The 20,293-nt window shown below is 42.6% G+C and overlaps 1 protein-coding gene across 7 annotated transcripts in view; it reads left to right on the top strand.

The window, feature by feature from the left end:
* Hr3 (nuclear hormone receptor 3 ROR-beta) overlaps positions 1 to 20,293 on the top strand; it is a 117,694-nt gene that overhangs the window by 90,527 nt on the left and 6,874 nt on the right. For 4 of the 7 annotated variants that reach the window (XM_086916695.1, XM_086916690.1, XM_086916694.1 and 1 more), the window contains 7 exons: positions 6,689 to 6,916; positions 12,317 to 12,482; positions 12,693 to 12,919; positions 14,338 to 14,739; positions 15,821 to 16,093; positions 16,654 to 16,878; positions 18,047 to 18,385. In XM_086916695.1, coding sequence (XP_086772821.1) covers positions 6,689 to 6,916; positions 12,317 to 12,482; positions 12,693 to 12,919; positions 14,338 to 14,739; positions 15,821 to 16,093; positions 16,654 to 16,878; positions 18,047 to 18,306 — 1,781 coding nt within the window. In that variant the 3' untranslated portion in view covers positions 18,307 to 18,385. Of the gene's footprint in view, positions 1 to 163; positions 1,269 to 4,015; positions 5,175 to 6,688; positions 6,917 to 12,316; positions 12,483 to 12,692; positions 12,920 to 14,337; positions 14,740 to 15,820; positions 16,094 to 16,653; positions 16,879 to 18,046; positions 18,386 to 20,293 lie in introns of those variants that run through there. The other 3 variants (XM_086916692.1, XM_086916691.1, XM_086916696.1) reach the window with 3 other exon arrangements.

Raw genomic sequence — 20,293 nt, forward strand, 5'->3', positions numbered from 1 at the left:
CTCTTCTCCCTCTCCCTCTCATACTCTTTTTTTCTATCTTTGTCGTTATATCTCCTTCCCCTACTTTTCTTTGTTTCTTTCCCCTCCGCCCCAACGGCTCGCTCGTTTTTCCGTCTTTGTCCGTTCCATTATCTCCGTCCTTTGTTCGCCTCCTTTCTTCACCAGTGACTCGGGTTCTTCGTACAGCCGCGAGGTTCATCAAACCCCCGAAATATTCTAATGCGCCAGTCGCACGGTGTTTCCGCGAGTTTTCCCCGCCGGGCCCGTAGCAGGAAGCGTGGCCGCGTGACATCGGATAACGAACGCGTACCGCGTGTCGCTTTTGCCGCTCGATTCGGGCGGCCGATTGGATCGTTGCGGTGTACGCGTTGGTGCGCGAGACTCCCGAAATTACCGCGGAGGAAGGAAACGTGGAGGCATCGTGACTACGTGTGCGCTCTCGTACATGAGTGCACGTGTGCGTGCGTGCTTGCGTGCGGGCGCGTGCATGCGTGCGTGCCAGTGGTCCCGCTTGGCCGAGGAGTACGTTCGCCTCCGTCGTTTCTCCGCTCGCGTTACACCAGCATTTTCCTCGTTCGGCCCTCTTCCTTTCTTTCTTCGCACTCTCCATTCTCCTTTCTCCCCTTTCTCTGTCTCCCGTGACCGTTGCTCCAGCACTCTGCTCGTCACCTCTTCTCGGGTGCACCGTGCACGGTTCGAGACGCTTCGCTTCTTCGCGTCTCGAAATTTCACCAAGAAACTCGGTGTTCGCGTACGATTGTCGAACGTGACGACGGAAACACAAGGAAGAGGAGAACGATGATCGTGTCGGGGATGTGTTACCGGGACAAGCTTGCCCCGCCGTTCAACCTCGCATTTCGTGCGTGTTAAGTGCAGCCAACAAAGTGATCATATCATCGTGGCTGGAAAGGCTCCAGGTGGAAAACGCGCGACCTCCTCCTCGTCTGTGTATACCGTTTCCCGGTGTGTCCAAGTGCGAGTGTGTCGGTGTGCGCGGCGTTCAACCGTGTATATACACACGCGTACTCTGTACGTGTACACATTACGTTTTACATGCGGCGCTTGCGCGGCTCCTAGCGACGATTCGCGCGCGCCTACCTCGTGCGGTGTGGGAGTTTCTGTCGCGATGAAAACGATCGGCTATTTGTGAACGGTTCATGCCAAGCTTCTTTGGAACACGATGGATGAGAATTCGAAAATGATCGCGAAACGTGGTGCTTCCCTCGATTGAACAGTTTTGACTCGCTACGCGTCCATATCCGTAAATGGTAAATCGAATTGAAAGATTGACAGAATTGTGGTGGACGTGTTAGGTAGACGTACTTGGGATATTCTATCGCTGGTATTTATCGTTTGAACGATAGATGTCAGTGAGATAGCGGTCCTCTGATTACGCGCTCCGTGACAATTGGATATTACAACTCGGTTAGAGTTTGGCCCGATGTGTTGTTCGCTTGCGTGACCACGAATCTCGTTCCTTGTTTTTCACTTTGTCAACGGTAAATAAGTAAGTAAGTTTCTCTCGATTGGTATTCCATGCCATCGACTATCCACCAAAGCCGCCACTTGCGTTCCCAATTTTCACGCTGTCGAGATGCGAGTTCACGTCTGACGGTAATAGTCGGTATCTTTGACCACTTTCTACCGTATTCTGTGCAAAGTAGGGAATTTCATTCGTCGGATGATCCGGTCGGGGGAACAGCAGCGTACAAAGTGAAATATAGGCTTGACGTCGATGTCGATTGAATATTCTCCGTCGAATTTCTCTTCTCGTCCATTCGATTCACACTCTAAAGAAAGCACGCCTTACGTAAGGACAAAGAGATATACGACCGTTCTTTCGTATGTCGTCAGGAACAACTAATTGCTTCGAGCAATCGTAAATAAGAGATCGTTAACGTAGGTGAATGACGTGTTACGATATAAACCCGGGAAACGTGTTCACGGGTTCGTGTCGTTAATTTCGATCGATTCATCGAAGCATCCTCTGATGCCATTTCGATCGTTATCTACGAGCTGTGTACAAAATTACGCAAAAGGATTTATTCAGGATTAATTCGGTATTCCGGTTCGCGACTCGACTCGGCGAATTAATATTCGTTCGTTTCGAAACAACGAATATTAAATTGGTATCGATTTAATTTGGTTTGATGTCATCTTGTGTTCTCAGATTTCACCGGAAGTTGTAACGGTAGTTTCGAACTACTACACGTCCCAAGTTAGTGACTTTTAATGTTTCTGCCGATGATAGACGTTCGTAATAGCCTCTTCAAACGAAAGACATTTTATTTATTTTGATCATTCCCTTTCTACTTCGTGTCGTAAAGCTCTGATGACTTGCCGATTCATCCGTCCGGCACTTAAACCCTCTGTGCAATGCCATGTGACTTGCAAGTTGTGTATACACTTGCTTTAATTCTTATTTTACTTATTCATCGCTAATGACAAATCGTAATTCACATTTCTAAATAAAATCCCTTTTTTTTTTTTTTATACTCATAACGTCTATTTTAAAGGGGTTAAGGTCATTCTCCCTCGCTCTGAATTATCTCTTAATACGACCAATCCAAAACAAAACTAGGAATTGAATTGAAATTTCGTTAACCATGCGGTATTACTTTCACTGACTCTCGTTTTTAAAATCTTCAACTCTAAAACCGCTTAAGAACACGTATGCGACGATTAAGCTTCGAGAGTTCCGGGTGCAACGTGCTCCTTCCACTATTTGCCTCCTTCTAGTTCCTCCGAATCTATCTATCGTTCATCTCTGCCTGTGGAAATCTTAATACATGAAAGGAATTCAGGAAGTTACGCTATTTAATTTCGACATCGTAATGATATCCTTTCGTTGTCCATCATTTCGATTCATTTATCCTGATGCGCATTATCGATAGAGATCACTACTAGATTGGTTTTGATTTCGACAACGAAGAAACCTTAACAGAAATTCGACTCGAGCCTTCGTTCCTACGTATTCTCCTCCCTACATATTTTCCATCCCTCTTTCGTAATTGGAATTTCATCGGAATTCATAGACACAACCACAACCGTGTATATACGGATATTTTCTTCCGGTTACGTTCGGCACGACGTTCGTAAAATAATTCCAAAGCTCAGCAATTTCGATAACTCCGTTAATAAGACAGATTCCGTAATTTTCGTAATCAGTCTCGAGAAACATCGAAAGAAACACGGAATCTCTCGCTTTTCCTCCATTCCACGGTATTTGCCACGATTCGTGCATACGAGGGAGAAGAAAGGAGGGGAGCGCGCACAAAAGTGCAACAAAGTGGCTTCGATTTCGGGAGTTCCGGGGTATGTATATAGTAGCCGGCGCTGTGCACTCTCCTCGAGGCAACGGCATGACGCACATCAAAGATGCGAGCGTGCCGGGTGACTGTACTCTGGGTTCATCGTTCTCGGTTATGTAATGTTCGACCGTATGGTGCAAGCGCCTCGACGCTACTCGTGGCGCTAGAGTTGTCGGACGAGAGAACCACGATATACAGACACGGCCAGCACCGAATCCTCCTCGCTCCAATACGGTAGTCGCCTCTACCAACGGACACACGTGCGCGCGAATATACATATATATATATGTACGTATGTAGCATACGTATCTACTTTGTAACTACATGTATGTATGTGTATATATATATACAGAGCACAAAAGTGTCCAGCTATATCTTTTATACATTTTGTTCAATTCCTAGATTATTAGTCTATTATTCTAGAACACGTTTGATTAATTAATTTACCAATCGCTTCGAAATTTATAATTTTTCATAAAATGTACGTAACGCAAGCGAGTAGGTTTGCGTGACCAATTGTAGATACGCGAATGTATCGGATGTACGAATTCATACAGAGATACATTTATGTGTATATATAGTGTATCTACGTCATATGCATATACGAACACACGAGAACGTCGTTCCCCTCCATGCCGGTTCTCTTCTTCGTGCACACCCTCTTTCTTCTGTCTTGCTTTAGCGCCCTCGCGATATAGTCGCCGCATTACCGAGCTGAGAACGAAAATAGAGGGCAACGGGAGCCACTGCAGCAGCCGCATTTCTACTCTTTTCCTACGTTCCATCGCGCTCTTTCCTCGTTCTACCGTGCTCCTCGATCTTTCTCGCAAAATTTCTGCCCCCTCCCCCAGACCTGTAACAGGATGGATTATTTCGATTTGATACATATATATATAAAACAAGCGGTTAGGTTGAACACTCGTGGACGAAGGAGAAGACGAGGTGATCGATGCGGTTTAAACTCGAGACAGGAATTTGTCGCGCGCATTCCGTGTCCGATGGAGCGTTCGAGAGCGAGGCCTGTAAGCCGCGATTGATTTAGGGGTTGAGGTTCACGGTGTAGGGATCAGGGTGTATTCTTGGTCGAAATCCAGGTTAGAAGGCGTGTATAAATAGGATCCTCCGGCTGGAAATCGTTGGAACGAAGATTTTCAGAGGGCAGCCTCGAACAATAATGATAATACGTAATTTCAGCAGAGAAGCGTTGCGAAGAATAACTACGTTTCGCAACATTTCGAGGGAATCGTTAATAATATGAGTTGTGGACACTCGAGGAGGTGCGCTCTCTCGATGATTGGGCGCAGCTTCTCGATCGATCGGTTAATTCTGTTCGATCCTCTTTAGACCGGAAAATTCTCTCCGGGACATCCTAAACCCCCCTCCTCCTGTTCTTCGTTCATTCATTTACGTTCGATCTCACGATCGATGGAACGCTCTCTCGTCCGTATGACCGAGTTGTGGAAACTGTTCACGATTGTTTTCGATGGAAAGACTGTGAAAAGTTGAAACGCTACGCTGTTGTGGGACCTGTGTAACGGCAGTGTTATGTGAACTGTTACACGCTTATGTGAACGATGAATGGCTAGAAGAGATACAAGCCGAGCCGATCGTGGAAAAAACGAGAAAAACTATATATATTGTACACGCGCGAGGAACGTTGGCGGGCAGATTTTTTAAATGAAACACCATAGTGTGGAACGTAAATGGAGGGAAGTCTCTCAACGTTCGGTGGGCCAAGTTGGGGGGCGGACAGTACGAGTCCTCAGCCACCGGAAACGAGAACAAGGGTACCAGTGCAAACCCCCGGAAGTCCGGAAAATACACTGTTGGACGATCGTAGGCTACAAGTCAATTCTATACGAGGTACTCGTTGAGATATGATAAATTTTGTATGACGAATTTCAACTATTTCTTTTTTTTCTTCTTCTTCTCTTCGCACAATCGATACTCGTGTAATACAGGATCTGTATATTTGATAGGATCTTGCGAATCTTTTTCTCTTATCGTTGGCGAACACGATTCGATTTTATTTGTAACGTCGAATAGAAAAATAAGAATATCTCGTTAAATCAAGTTTGTTATGCCGATAATTTTATCTGAATTTTATCTGCTATTATTTATATAATATATATTGAATGTGATCTTAGTCTCGAAATAGAACGAAATAAGGCAAATCAATATTGGAATCTGTAGCTTTTTCTTTTTTTTAAATCGATATGAAATACTTGCCGAAAATAATTCCCTTGCTTGGAACGAGAGGAAATCTCGTATTATATCCTCCTCTTGTCCGCGTGTTATTGCTTGCACAATGGAGGAAATAGAATTTTAACGCGAATCTTCAGTTAACGTTTTTCCTCATCGAGACAAGGATATCTTTTTAGAGAGACGATTTCTAAGATTCGATGGGAGAGAACATCCGGGGATAAGCAATTGCAATTTACAGAAACACTTGTGCATGAATGGTGTCTTTCTGCCTGCTGAATGAATGAAGCGGCTACGTGTTCCTTTCTGTGAGTCTTCTGATTTTCCACGAGTGAAAACTTACGCTCGTTTTATCGCTCGCGTTGTTATCGTTGCTGCATTATAAAGCGATACGAAATCTTCGAACTTCTCGAATCACAAGACACAACTTATGGATACAGCGTTTTGATACACACTTTGCCGCGGTTGCATCGCGATGGAATCAGCCGTCTAGTATTGTCCCCCAATCGGAAAGGTTATCCATAAATATACTAGAGAACGACCGATGGTGTGATGAACTTCGACGAGCCAGGAATAAAGTGGCAGCGTGTAAAACGGCGGACGGATTCGGCCTTTGATTACGCGCTATCGAGAAATGACGAAAGGGAAAATAAACTGATAGGTAGAACTTTTGTATTTTGGATTTTGGAACAGTCGAGGATCAATTGGAAATCTCGAACTTGGAACGTGAATTGCGTTAAGAATTTTATATAATTCTTTTATCTTATAATAGACGTCTTCGAGACGTGTATTTTTGATGTACAATAAAAACATCATACAAATTTTGAAAGCCAAATTTAATTCTTCCTCTTTTCCTCTTCGAAAATACCGATGATTCCGAATATTTTCATCTCTTTGCTCAATTTTATTTTTTAACTGATTTCTATATATTTACATACATGAACTTTGGATATCAATATCTTTCGATCGAATTGTAAGAGAATTTTAACTACAAGAAGAAATTAAAACATTGAGAATCTTTTAATCTAAAAAGAAAAAAAAACCACATCTTACAAAATTTAGAATCGATGTAGATCGAGCAAGAGAAACGAAACGAAAGTGAACGGGCCACGCCGATTCTCAATTACCAGAGCGATCACGAATTTAACCCTTTTTCTCCCGTTTTTTGATTTCAGCCCAGATCGAAATAATCCCGTGCAAGGTGTGTGGCGACAAGAGCAGCGGTGTTCATTATGGCGTGATCACCTGCGAGGGCTGCAAAGGCTTCTTCAGGCGGTCCCAGTCGTCGGTCGTCAACTATCAATGTCCGCGGAACAAGAATTGCGTGGTCGACCGTGTAAACAGAAACCGGTGCCAGTACTGTCGGTTGCAAAAGTGCCTACGCCTCGGCATGTCTAGAGATGGTGAGTGCTGCGTATCCGAGCCTCCGTTTTCTCGAAGAGCTTCAAGGTTGTCCGAGAGAGAACTCGCAATAATCCTTTAACGAGAGAAAAAAAAACGTAACGATCGTCGCTTGGGAAACGATGCCGATCCGATGAGCAATCTATATCCGTTGGATCATTATATCGAACGCGAGTGTTTATTCTGAAAAATTGGTATTAATAATATCATATTCTTTGTGTTATAAATTTCCTTTTTTTTTTGTTTTTTTCGATTTTTATTAAATTCGAATATTTACAAACATACGGGAAGGAAAATAGATAGAGAAACGAATGTCTCTTTTATTTTTCATTTTCTTTCGATGATTTGCGACGAATATGAAGTGTTTCTCACATTTTATTGTTTCTCTGTTAAAAAATTTATCGAGGACGGTCGAATCGTGTTTTCGCTCTTGATTCAGAATCTTCGCGTTCTAATGCAATTTTAGATACGCCGCGAGGGATCGTTCGATTTTTATTATCTACAGCCGCGAGCGGGGACGGAGAGAGGAAGGAATTGACAAACAAAAGTGAACTGTATACGATAATATGCTTATTGCACGAGTGTCGCGCATAGGAGAAACAAACGATGCAACAAAACGCGAAGAGAAGCGTTCGATATATGAAAAAGAAATTTCTTTGTTTCGAACGAATTATCGCTCGGTTGAAATTACACGACACGTAAATTGTGTATTACGTGCCTTCTGTCATTGCCACCACGAACGCGGCAAGATTGATGAATTGCGAAACGAGAATTTATATCACGACTCGATCCCTATCCCTATACACTATTTTTCGTATCTATATCTCATTCGGTGTCACGATTCATATTCATGAAATATACAGTTAACGTGTGCTGCTTGTTTGCACAGCTTATACATCATAATACATACGATTTATACTTTCGACACAGGCGCGAACGTTCCGTAAAAATTATCAATATGTTTGCGTACGAACAGTTCGTGTGTCTAAAATAAAAAAAAAAAAGAAAGATATTTCATCGGGGGGAGGGGGAGAAACGAAGAAACAACTTCAACGTTTCGATAACGCAAATTGGCCATGCATTGTATTATCCCATCCGAATCCATTGTTCCCTATGAAACGACGTTAAAGTGAAATTTCAACAAAAGCCAATTCACGTGAAACACAAGTGTCACAATGATCTGATCGGATGTGTATATATATATATATTTGGGAGAGATTTTCAGAGGGAAACGTTTTTCCAATTTCACTCGTTTCGGTCGATACGAAATTTCGCAAATTTACGCGTTCCACGCATTACCATGACGACACACGGCTCGTAAACATTCGAATCGTCGCGATGAAACGACAGAGAAGGACGGGCGAAGAAGAGAGAGAGAGAGAGAAGGAGACTCGTCAAATCAGATACACAGGGATAGCAGCGGCCACGCGTGCCGCTCGGGGTGTACGACCCTTTATCGGAGGCTGTCCAGCCCTCCTCTCGACCCGATCCCCCCTCCGCGTCTCAACACCCCCGCACGCCTTCCTCCCTCTCGCTCTTTCGCTCTCCTCTCGATGCAGCTAGGCCTCTTACCGAGTTGCTTGCACCTTATCGGGCCTAGAGTGTACACGAGATGTCTTGGACACGTTTAACGACGTTCCTGGGGTTTAACGTTTGCGTTTCGATAATGTGGAAGCAGGTTGCTCTCCAAGTTTCCAAGATTTTGACATTTCGATGACGATTTCATGAATGGAAGCAGGAATTCTGAATTCTTGGAAGATAAATTATTATTTTTTTTTTTTTTTTTGAGAAAGTTTCTTTGTACATTATGAAAATGAATCGCAAGACGCGTAATTATTAAGAGTGAATTTGAAGAGAGGAATTTTGGAAAAGGATTCGAAATTGTTTAATAGCGTTTTAAAGCACGATTCTACGAGTGTTGAAGTGTTCCACAGAGGTTGTTTCGACAGTTTCGCTTTTTTGCGAGTGCTCGTAAAGTTTTTTAATGAACACTCGCTGAATTTTCAGATTTCTGCCTGTCAGATAAAAAGCCACGTTCGATAAGTGCCGCAGCCGAAAAGCAGGACATTGCGGTTGTGTCTGAATGAAATCGCGCCAGCTGCTTTTGATACGAAAGAATGAACTTTGCCTTTCGTGTTTTCTTTTTTTTTTTTCTTTAGTTTTCTACACATCGTTTGACATTTCTTAGAGCTAGCTTCATAAAATTATGAAGATTGTTCCTCTCGGTGTACAACATTTTTCTCTTTTAGACTTTTTTAGTCGAAAATATCCCATCTCGTACAGGTTGGTTGATTTTTCGATAATCGACCATCTTCTCGATTGTTTGCAAATGCCCGATAAGGATTCAATCGGTCTTCCTCTCGTTTATGCCGCTTATCGGATAACATCCTCCTCTAATCGACAGATTAAAATAACATTTATCGATCGATCGATCTGAAATCTGCGCCTTTAACCGTTAATCAGCCGTTCACCTTTGAATTCACCAGCTCATTTCCTCGAATGTTTCCTCCGTTTTTAAACGCAGCGAAATTCTAATAAAAATCGCGTTTCGCGGTACGATCGCTCTTCCAACTCGGATATCTCAAGATTTCTTATTAGCCTTCTCGAAAAAACCTTTTCCCAGAAGCCTCGTGATCATTTGCCTCGTAAACAGTAAGAAGAAATAAAAAGAAGAAAATAGTAACGGAAGTAAAGAAGGATGCATTTATACAGATTCTTCCTAGATCAAGAACAAACCCTTCACGCGCCGGATCCGAACGGAGGTCGGGTCACGAGTAATATTCTGAAACTGGACAAAACAAGCGACAACTTCCAAGAAATTCTCTTCCATGGAATTCTCTCCCGATACCAAATACGTAAGGACAGCCGTCTATCCAGCCATAACTCATTCGATCGGCCATAAATTAATTACGCATCCTCGATACACTCCTTCCCTCTCCTCGAACCTTCTTCGCATTCTCAACTTCCCCCTCCGACCTCTCTCTCTTCCCCTCCACCGCTCTCCCCGCTGTCAAAACCGAAACGCTGTCGAACACCTCACCAGCCGGAACGCTCCGCGAGGTCATTGACGTCCCCATTCGTCGAATCTCGCAGCGCAGAGGAGGTGTGCCTGCCGGCCTCGCGCACCTCGTGGCCCACGACTCCTCCTCGACTCTCGTGAAAACGCGGCGCGAAGCGTTCGATGCGAACGAGAGCGAATCTCCACCCTGGCGCGGATCACCGAACGAGACCGAATCCCCGCCTCGATAATCGCTTCTCTCTCGCGGTCTCGCTCTCGCACAGCGAGTATTTGCTCTGCGGTTGATAAGGAGCCAGTAGTCCTCTCTCTCTCTCTCGTACACACGCTCGTGTGCATCGTGTGCTACCGGTAGCGCGCGCGCATACTCTTCCTGTTGTCATCTCTCTCTCTCCCTCCTTCCCTCCCTCTCGAGCCTCTTTCGCCTGCCTCGTTCCGTCCTCGTCTTATCGCCGCGAGCCCCCGTTCGCCCTCTCTGTCCCTCATTCGCCACGTTCGGTCGATCACCCTCCGCTTCTACCTCTTCGTCCAGCCGCTTTTCTCTCTCTCTCTCTCGCGCGATCCCGATAGCGGTTTCAGCTGGCAGCTGACGGTCGCGAGAGACTCGCCTCTGCCCCTCTCTCTCTCTCTCTCTCTCTCCCTCCTTTTCACCAGTTTCTCGTTCACAAACCGTTGTGGAGGATCTTTTCCTCGCGCTAACTCCCCGTCCCCTCCGCCCTTATACATCACGAAGTCGGTGTGCGTGAAGTGACGCGTGTGTCGCCGAGCAAACGGATCCGAGATTTTCGTTGAGAGTTCGAGGGAGAGAGAGTTCGAAGGGAGGGCGCGCTGCCTTGCCTCTGAATCTGGCGCCAAGATTCGGTTTTTGGAGCGTGAATGAGGGAGGAGAAGGGAGAGGGATGGAGTTGGGATTTGATTAATGCGATGCGGATTTTGGACGGATTAGGATCTGTTTGGATTCATCCAAGATGTCTTTTCTTTTTTAATTTGTCGGGAAGCATGGATCGGTGAAGTAAGTGTTTTTTTTTTCTTTTTGGTCGTATCTTGAAATTTTATAAAATCGTAGGTTTTTAGACAGAGAGAGGAAATAATGGTTACTTATCGGAAAGATTTAAGTTGTACCGTGTTACGATCCATGTTTTTCCGGAATGAAAAAAATTATTCACCAAAAGATTTATTCGTAGAAGCGTATCTGAATCGTTTTCTTATGAATTGGAACAGAGTCCGTCCGCCCTCTTTCGATTCGCTCATAGGATTCTCACAATTGGATCTATTTTTAACACTTTGAAATCCTGCACGAAAGCGCTCGATCGAGTAAATGGAGATCGTTAAAACGAATCTAACACCGTTCTTTTAAACATACGTGTCGTCCATCTCGTCCATTACAGTCTTACCTAATCTTTCTTAAACTTAAAATGAATCCAAACAAAAAACTCCCACGACTGATTAAACGAATCAATTCCAAACCTTCGATTCGATTAATCGATAAATCCATTTTCACCCAGCTCCTTTCATTTCACGCGACTTTTAAATCGGACGGATTCAAATTCCTCCTCCTCCCCGGAAGCGGGATCAATTTTCGTATCGGAAGCCGCGGCAACAATGGCTCGTTTGAAAATAGGCGCGTCTCGTCTCTGAACTCGCGAATGAACTTGAGAAACTGGAGAACACGGAAGAAAAAGGAATACGAAGACGATTCAGGTTCTAGCGGTTGTTGAACGCTTCGCGTGACGTAGTCGTATCGCGCGTTCGTGCGCGCGCTCTCCCTACTGTCGGCTCGCGCTGGTGTCGGTGAGCTGCTGCGGTGACGTCACTGGGATGGGTGGGTGCATCCCGAGCCGGGCGATAACGACGGCGAAGAAGTAACGACGAGATGCAAAGAACTTCCGCGTTCCTCGAATCAGAACAGTTTCTTTCGTGGCGTTTCTCTCCCGTCCACTTTATAAACGGGAGCATGCACGATCGATCCTCGATCTTCGTTAAAGTCACACTCTTCCCAAGTTTGATCGGATCGATCGCCATCCAATTAACCCGCGCACAACACGATCAATTCAATTCCGGGCGACGCGTCTATGCAAAACGATCGAAACGCGATGGTGGGAGAAACGTTCAAAATCGACGATCCCGGTTGATTTAGTGCGTGCTCGGCTTTTGTATGGCGTTGGTGGAAAAGAGAAATTGTTGTCGAAAGGAAAATCATTTGGATCTGTCGTTAAAGAGATGTATAGTGATTTTTATGACGAGTAAATACGTACGTGGATCCTAAATTGAAAGATTTTCTTCTCGCGTTTTCAATTTAATTAAATTATTATGTACATATATAACTTTTTGGTATGTTATAAGAATTCGAGTGGACATTTACACTGTGCGTTATTCTTCTTTCCAGCCGTTAAATTCGGGCGCATGTCGAAGAAGCAGCGGGAGAAGGTCGAGGACGAAGTTAGGTTCCACAAGGCACAAATGAGAGCGGCCTCCGAGACTGCGCCCGACAGCAGTGTGTTTGAACATCAGACCCCAAGCAGTTCGGATCAGCATCATCCTTTCAATGGCGGGTGAGCGATTCTAAAACATCAACGACAAATATAACACCCTCGTTCCTCGAATATTATACGAACATTTTCTACTTTTTTCATAAATATTAACAAGTATTAATATATATTCTTATAACAAGTAAAATGTCATTACATCGATAATCATCAATTAAACTCGTAACGGTCAATTGGACAGGAAGTTTTTATCCTCATCTCGATTTGTGGGCGCAGGTATACGTATGGCGGTAGTGAATACGCTTCCCCTGGCCCCGGCACGGGCGGGTCGGGTTATTACAATCATCAAGCGATGACGAACTACGAGCTTAGCGCCGACTACGTCGACAGCACGACGACCTACGATCCACGACCGACGCAGACGCAGGTCGCGGACACTGTCGCCCCTGATACGCCCTCCGCTGTCACAGCGGCTGGGGTACTTCCCAGCGTGGTCACCACCGGTGAGTATTTTAATTTATCCCTCTTTCTCTCTCTCTCTCTCTCTCTCTCTCTGTCTGTCTGTCTGTCTGTCTTTCTCTCTCTTTCCGAGAAGAACGAGAAAGAAATATTTGGATATCGGGTTCTGAAACTTTTTTCAAAAAAGTTTGGAGAAATTCTTGATTTCGTTTACAAGAGATATAAATAATCAATAATAGGTTATTAAATATTATATAATTTGAAAAATGGGGATACGTACGTTTCTGAATCTCTCAATGCTGAATTCTGCTCAATCTTTCAATCTGTCCGTTTTCCTTCCGCTTGAATCTTCCAATGTACAGTGAAAAGAAATCCAAATATCGAGATGAAACTTGATCTTTAAAATCGAATCTATCACTGGTGAAATTCTTCTCAAAAAAAAAAAACGATTTCTGTATTTTCACATATAAAAGATAAAAGATACGTTAATAATACGGAAATTTTGACGCGATACACACATTTTCAATTTTGATCGAACGTGAATCTGGCCGACTGGCAAACGTAGCTGAAGCCGAGCCAACCCGTTACTTTATAGTTCCATTGAAGTTTATTGTTAACGAAAGAGTGGTAACAAGATGTCAATCGATGAACAAGCAGCGCCAAGTAGTACTGGTCCCTTTTAGTAGCACGCGGCTGATACAATTACTGTGTTTATCACTGCTGCCAGTTGACTGAACGAGACGCATTCGGTGAATGTTAATATTGATATCGCGTGTCTTCAAGTAACGATCATAAAGATAGAAATTGAGTTTGAAAAGCTACTTTTAAAAAACATTTAAAAAGCCGTGACCCTCGTAAATGCATGCGAATCACTGATCACTCTGTTAATTAATCTCCGTATAAAAGATTCACTTCTTTAACATAAAATCTTACGTATACTCTATGCTATTCAGAGCTGAGAAGAAGATTAAAAGGACGACGATACACGAGCAAGAGATTCGCTCGTTTCATCCGTTTGAATACACATTCCTTAGACTCTTCTTCCAAGCCTCGAATAATACATACTTTCGCCTTGCACAGTTCTAATTACAACGACACTTGTTTAATTCACTAACGCATAGAAAAAAAGAAAAAACAATTTTTAAATTCCAAATTCAAAAAAGACGGGATCGATCGTGTGTGTGCAACGAAAAGTTTCATCCGTAAAGATCCCGCAGCAAATCCCTACGTATCCCCCTATCCTCTGCGAGCCGATTCCATTCGACCAAAAACTCGAGGATCTCGCGTTTTATCCGTATGATTTGTCGCTTAGGGGAAAGATAGCGAAAAGAAAGAAAGAAAGATGAAAAATAACACGTAGAGACGAAAAGAGAGAGAAAAGGAGAAAAATACGCGCGCAGTAGGAAGGTGGCGGCAAAGAGGGTGCATAGACCGAGTGAACCTTTGACTTTTCGCGTACCAGGGAAGTCGCTGTCTGCCTCGACGACCGGAAGCAGCACGGGGGGTGGTGGTGGTGGTGGTGGTGGTGGCGGTGGTGGTGGTAGTAGCGGCGGCGGAGGCGGTGGTGGCGGTGGTGGCGGTGGTAATGGTGGTGGATCCGGTGGTGGTGGCTCGGGTGGTGGAGGGAGCGGTTCTGGCACCGGGGGCGGTGCGGCCGCCGGTGGCGGCGGCGGTGCCGGCTCCCTGAGCGGGGGTGGAATCGTTGCTGTTAAGCAAGAGACCACCGTCGAGCTGGCCAGCTTGGGCCACGGCTCGTACACGATGGTCGACTCGACGACCTTTCTGAGCGGTCAGCAACAGAGGGTCAGCAATCCATCCGAGGACGACGAAGTGCCGAGTCTGCCCAGTATGTCCCATGCGAGATGTGAGGTTACGTTTGTGTCCCTTTGCATGGGCATGTGTCGTGCTTTTTCTTTCGTTTCTCTTTTCTTTTTCTTTTTTTTCTTTTTTTTTTTTTTTTGTTACGGTTTGAGATACATTCTGATTTTTTTTTCTCGGCTCGTGAATCGAACCGATCGGTGTTTTTATTTTGTATTTTGTATTTTTTCTTCTTCTTCTTCTTCTTCTTCTTCTTTTTCGTCGTCGATGGGAGAGTACGTTTTCTCTGTGTTTCTGAACGATGAATTTGAGAGAAATTTCGGGAGAATTTTTTTGGTCGGGAAGACAAAGTTATCTGGGTTCCATACTCTGCACGAAGAAGTTTATCTGGTATATTAGGTTAGAATGCATCGTTTTATTGGAAGTTTAAACATCCTATAATTAAAACCTAAATATAAATTGTACGGAAACTCTGTCGAGGTAAATAGCAGGATGCATTTGATCGATGTTCCCATAATTATGGACAAGGAAACGAGGATAAAGGATGGCCGGTTGATTCGAGAGGAGATTGAATGAAAGGGTTTGAATTTCTCGGTGGCGATTCGCGTCAAACTGTTGGAATTGTTTAAAGTTCCCGGTCTTGAGAGCCAAAGTGAAATGGGTCTGGTAAACTGTGGCGATAATGTAGTTTGAAAGTGCGGTAATTATAGAGATCTAGAACCGACCAGATCCTAAGTTTCGACCGCCCATATTAGCTCTCGTGATCTTAACCTGGAAAACGTGCTCTCTCATTTCGAATCATTGCATTCTAACTTGTAAAAGTATAGCATACGATTGCATAAATCGCGTCATTTTTAAAAATTAAAAAAACAATCGACTAACCAAAGTAGAATTTTTTTTCTTCTTTTAACTGTCGCTTAATATATTATACATATGTATATTCGATTATTCATGTTATACGTTATTCACAAAAATTGACAATTCTTTTCTCTGTGTTATACATATATATTTTATAATAGTCATTTCGATACGTAGAATATGATTGTTTGGATATTCATTTCGATTATGCTGGATGAAACTTTTTAAGGAGCAAGATTTCAACCCGTCTCTCCGATGAATTTTCGTAGATCCGGCACAGATCAGCGAGCTGCTCTCAAAAACGATAGCGGATGCACACGCAAGAACGTGTCTGCTGTCGACGGAACAGATCCAGGAATCTTTCCGGAAGCCGCACGACCTCTCCAGATTGATCTACTACAAGAACATGGCGCACGAGCAGCTCTGGCTCGAGTGTGCCCAAAAACTAACCACCGTTATCCAGCAGATCATCGAGTTCGCCAAGATGGTTCCTGGATTCATGAAGCTCTCGCAGGACGACCAGATTGTTCTATTAAAGGCTGGTAAGTGTGATCTGAATTTAGTTATTCCTCTTTCGAAGAAGACGTGCCAGAGACATCGATTCCATCATCGATTTTTATCATCTAGCTTTATAAATCAAGTGTAAATTTGTTTATTTGTTTTGTCAGATTTTTAACGTATGATAATTAATCCAAGAGAAATCAATTATTCTCAACAGAGAAGGGAAACGAAGAAGAAATTGTGCAAATGTGAATCCCGCGTGTGTTATTAAAAAATATTGTTAAAGCTAAATATTACTCGAGTTAAATAAATATTCGCGTAGTCGTGCGTCTTATCTTGGGAGGAAGAAAAACTGTAACAAGCGGGCAGATAAAAGTCTAATTCCACGCCGCGTAATCATTGAGCTGACTGTTAACAAGAATTTCAATATTTTTTTTCATGACTGTTTAGATTGCCATATAAATTTAACACAGACAAGCTTTTGTTCCTGTTGTCGAGTATAAATCAACGAACGGATCAATTTTTAGAAAATAAATTTGCTAAATTGCTTACTATTTCAATTATTACTAGCAGATTATGGATCACTGTACGATGCTTTCAGGTTCCTTCGAGTTGGCTGTGCTACGTATGAGCAGGTACCTCGATCTCCAGCAGAACTGTGTCCTTTACGGTGACACTATGTTGCCTCAGGACGCGTTTTACACGACAGATACGGCGGAAATGAAGCTTGTCTCTTGCGTGTTTGAGTTGGCCAGGAGTATTGCCGAATTGAAGCTTACGGAAACAGAGCTGGCTCTTTACAGTGCAGCGGTTCTCCTTAGCCCCGGTTAGTTATGCTTTCAAAAAAAATCGTTTTCTTTTTTCAATCGTGTATAACACTTGTCGTTAATCAAAGGTATCTTGGTTGTATCTTTTTTACAGTCGATCGATCATGAATACATCACGGGATTCTTTTTTATGTAAAAAAAAAAAAAAAAAAAAAAAAAGAAAAAAAGAAAAATGGAGAAGAAATAGTAGCGTCTCGTTAAGCTGAATAAATGCAATTACGATCTTTGATGCTTTCGTGCTCTTTAAAAGTCAAAAGAATTTATTCATTTCAAAGTCGAGTATCTTCAACGATATAATCGATTCGATAACTGGGAAGAGGATGATATTGAAATCATCGCGATTAATTAATCACGCAGTGTTCACGAAAGAAAAATCGAGTCTAAAATAATCATCGGGCAAAGAAATGCATAGAAAATCAAAAATAACTTTCGATTGGAAAAGGATTATCTTTCCATTTAAATTACTCGATATTACTGTATATATAAATATCACGATATCAAGTTCCCGCCATTCTTCTCTTTGTCCCCTGATTCACTCTCTAAAATTATCCAGGAACACGGTCCCCTAATTATCTTCAGCCCGCTTAATTCGTCCCATTTCGTCACAACTCTCCTCCACAAAATTAATCGTCGCTTATAAATACTCGTTCGACGGAAGCATCTCGTTTCCCCCTTCTATCCCTCCTCCCCTCGACCAGCAACAACTCGGCAAAAGTAACGAAGACGAATACAAGACGGAGACGAAGTAAACAATTTCTGTGATTTTAAGCTTTCGCTTTTGCTCGGGGATTATAATCGTTTCGGATACAACATGACTGATCAAACAAGAATAGAAGGATAAAGATCGTTTAAATTGATAGAAAATCAAGTTGATAAATTTTAAAATATAATCAACACGGTCGAGAATAAAATTGTGCTTAAGATTTTTTTTAAACAATCTCGTGTTGCATTTGGTCAAATTTAAAAAGACTTCTTGAAAAAATTATTATCGTATTAATTTGTATTCCTCACAAAAATCGCTCAACTAAAAAAACGAAATTCACCGTACGATATACTTTTTACAATGTGTCAAATGTGGCAACACAACATTTTGGATTCAAACATCGAGATACCCTGTTTCCATATGCGATGTCATAGAAATAAACATATTCGAAAATAACGTTTCAGATCGGCCGGGGCTGAAAGGGCTCGCGGAAATCACGAGACTGTCTCAGGCGGTGATCAGGGCGCTCAGGTCGGAGCTGGATCGTAACCACGTGTCGCCCATAAAGGGCGACGTGACGGTGTGCGACGCGATCCTCGCCAAGATACCACAGCTCCGCGAGATCTCCCTGTTGCACATGGACGCCCTGGCGAAGTTCAAACGGTCCCAGCCGCACCTCGAGTTCCCGGCCCTTCACAAAGAGCTTTTCAGCGTCGACAGCTGAACGATCGACGCGGCGCAGGGCGTCCCGACGCTGACGAACAAAGCGGTACGCGAGTAGCGCCGGGCCTTGCTCTGTCAAGGTGAGTTCCACCGTCCGGAAAATAAGGAAAAACGAAAATGAAAGAACGGGGAGAGAGAGAGAGAGAGAGAGAGAGAGAGAGAGAGAGAGAGAGAGAGAGAGAGAGAGAGAGAGAGAGAGAGAAAGAAAGAGAGAGATTAAAATTCGGAGATGGCGATGCGTTATTCGACGAAAGATGGCTGCGCGTCGTTTGCTACCTAGGAAGTCGCTGGAAAGCACGTGCTTTTTTGGGGCCGATTGACGAGCGAGAAGCGTCTCGAAGGGTTCGAAGAATTCGTGGTGCGAGTAGTGAGAGGCTGTTTTTTCTTTCGCGTTTCTTTTCTCTTCTCGTTTCTTCTTCCCTTTCTTCTTTGCTTCGATTACTTTTATAAAATTATCGTACCTCGTTGAAAATTTACGTCCGTTTATATAATCCTTGGAAGCTGTCATCCATCCGAAATTATGTTAAAAAACAGTCTTCGAGGATCGAGAAAAAGATTATTATTCGAGAAAAGAGGGAATTAGATGAAATTTAATTTTTCGTAGATAACGTTTTTAATTTATGAAATTTTTTTCTTTTTAATCGAGAAAAGAGTATACTGAAAGAGCATATATACAAAGAGAATTATTACGTCTTTTTCGAAGAGAGGAGCATATGGATGTCGTGTTTGCACGATCTTTCTTCAACCCCTTCGATTCCAGCCCATAATTAAGATCCTCGAATCGAGTGTTACGGACGGCAAATCGATCGAATCGCGATTCGAAGACGAAGGTATGGTTGTTCTGGTTACTCTCACGCAATGTGTTGTACATAAATTCTCGTTTCGGCATCTACGATGAAAACTGTGTATGAACGATAGAGCAGGGCCGTTTCATAACCGAGATAATACAATAATCTTTAATCTTATCCGTAAAGAGACCTGCGCAACCCGATTTCACGATTGCCCAAACAACCGACTTCGTTTGGAGCTCGTTATGCTTCGGATCTTGAATTATACACGCGAGGCCGGGCCGGCTTTGAAAAATCGATATTTCGAGCGGGGAAACAAGTAACTGATATTGATTGTTGTTAATTTGCGATCGTTGTAAATTTCTTCGTTTTGTTTTTCTTTCTTCCCCTGACCCTCCCCTCCCCCCACCCATCCTTCGATTCTTTGTTTTATATATATATATATATATATATATATATATATATAAAGAGAAGAAAAAGAAAGAACCCGTAACGTTATATTCCTTTTTTCTCGGTCAGAAACTATTACTGCGTCCTAATGCCGTTACTATTACTATTATATAATAATTACAACTATTATTATTATTATTATTATTATTATTATTATTATTATTATTATTATCGTTACTGTTATTATTATTATTATTATTATTACTATTTTTATTGCGATTATTAATATCTTTTTTATTTTATCATTATTCTCTCCCCGTTTCTCTTTTTTAAAAATCTTCGCTTTCTTTTCTTCCTTTCGTACAAATCGTCGTGCACAAAAATCGTCGTAGGATAATTCAGGCGTTAAGATCCTCTTTCTTTCGTTCTTTCTTGTTTTCTCACCTCTTCTTTTTTTTTTTTCTTTTTTCTATTTCTTCCGCAAAGATCTTGGTGTTTCTGAAAGAAAAAATAGAAAGGGAAATAGAATGTACGAATAAAATAGAGTCTACTGGGTTTTTCTACTTTCAATTACGTGTTATGGGTTCTTCTCGAAATAATAACATAAGATGTTAACCAACATATTCTCAAAGCCTGTTACGTTCTCAAAACTGATAACGTTACTTTTTTTTTTTTCTCCTTTTTTATGTTTTTTCCTCCCCTTAATTGTTACTACACGAAACGATACATTATTGTGTAAAGAAAAAGAAATTTTGAATTATACACACGTTCAAACGTTCCGACGAAGGACAACTTTTTGTAAGAAATAAT

Source organism: Apis florea, unplaced genomic scaffold, assembly GCF_048593485.1.
Source record: "Apis florea isolate Af1SG1 unplaced genomic scaffold, ASM4859348v1 contig_3803_pilon, whole genome shotgun sequence".
Lineage (NCBI taxonomy): Eukaryota > Metazoa > Arthropoda > Insecta > Hymenoptera > Apidae > Apis > Apis florea.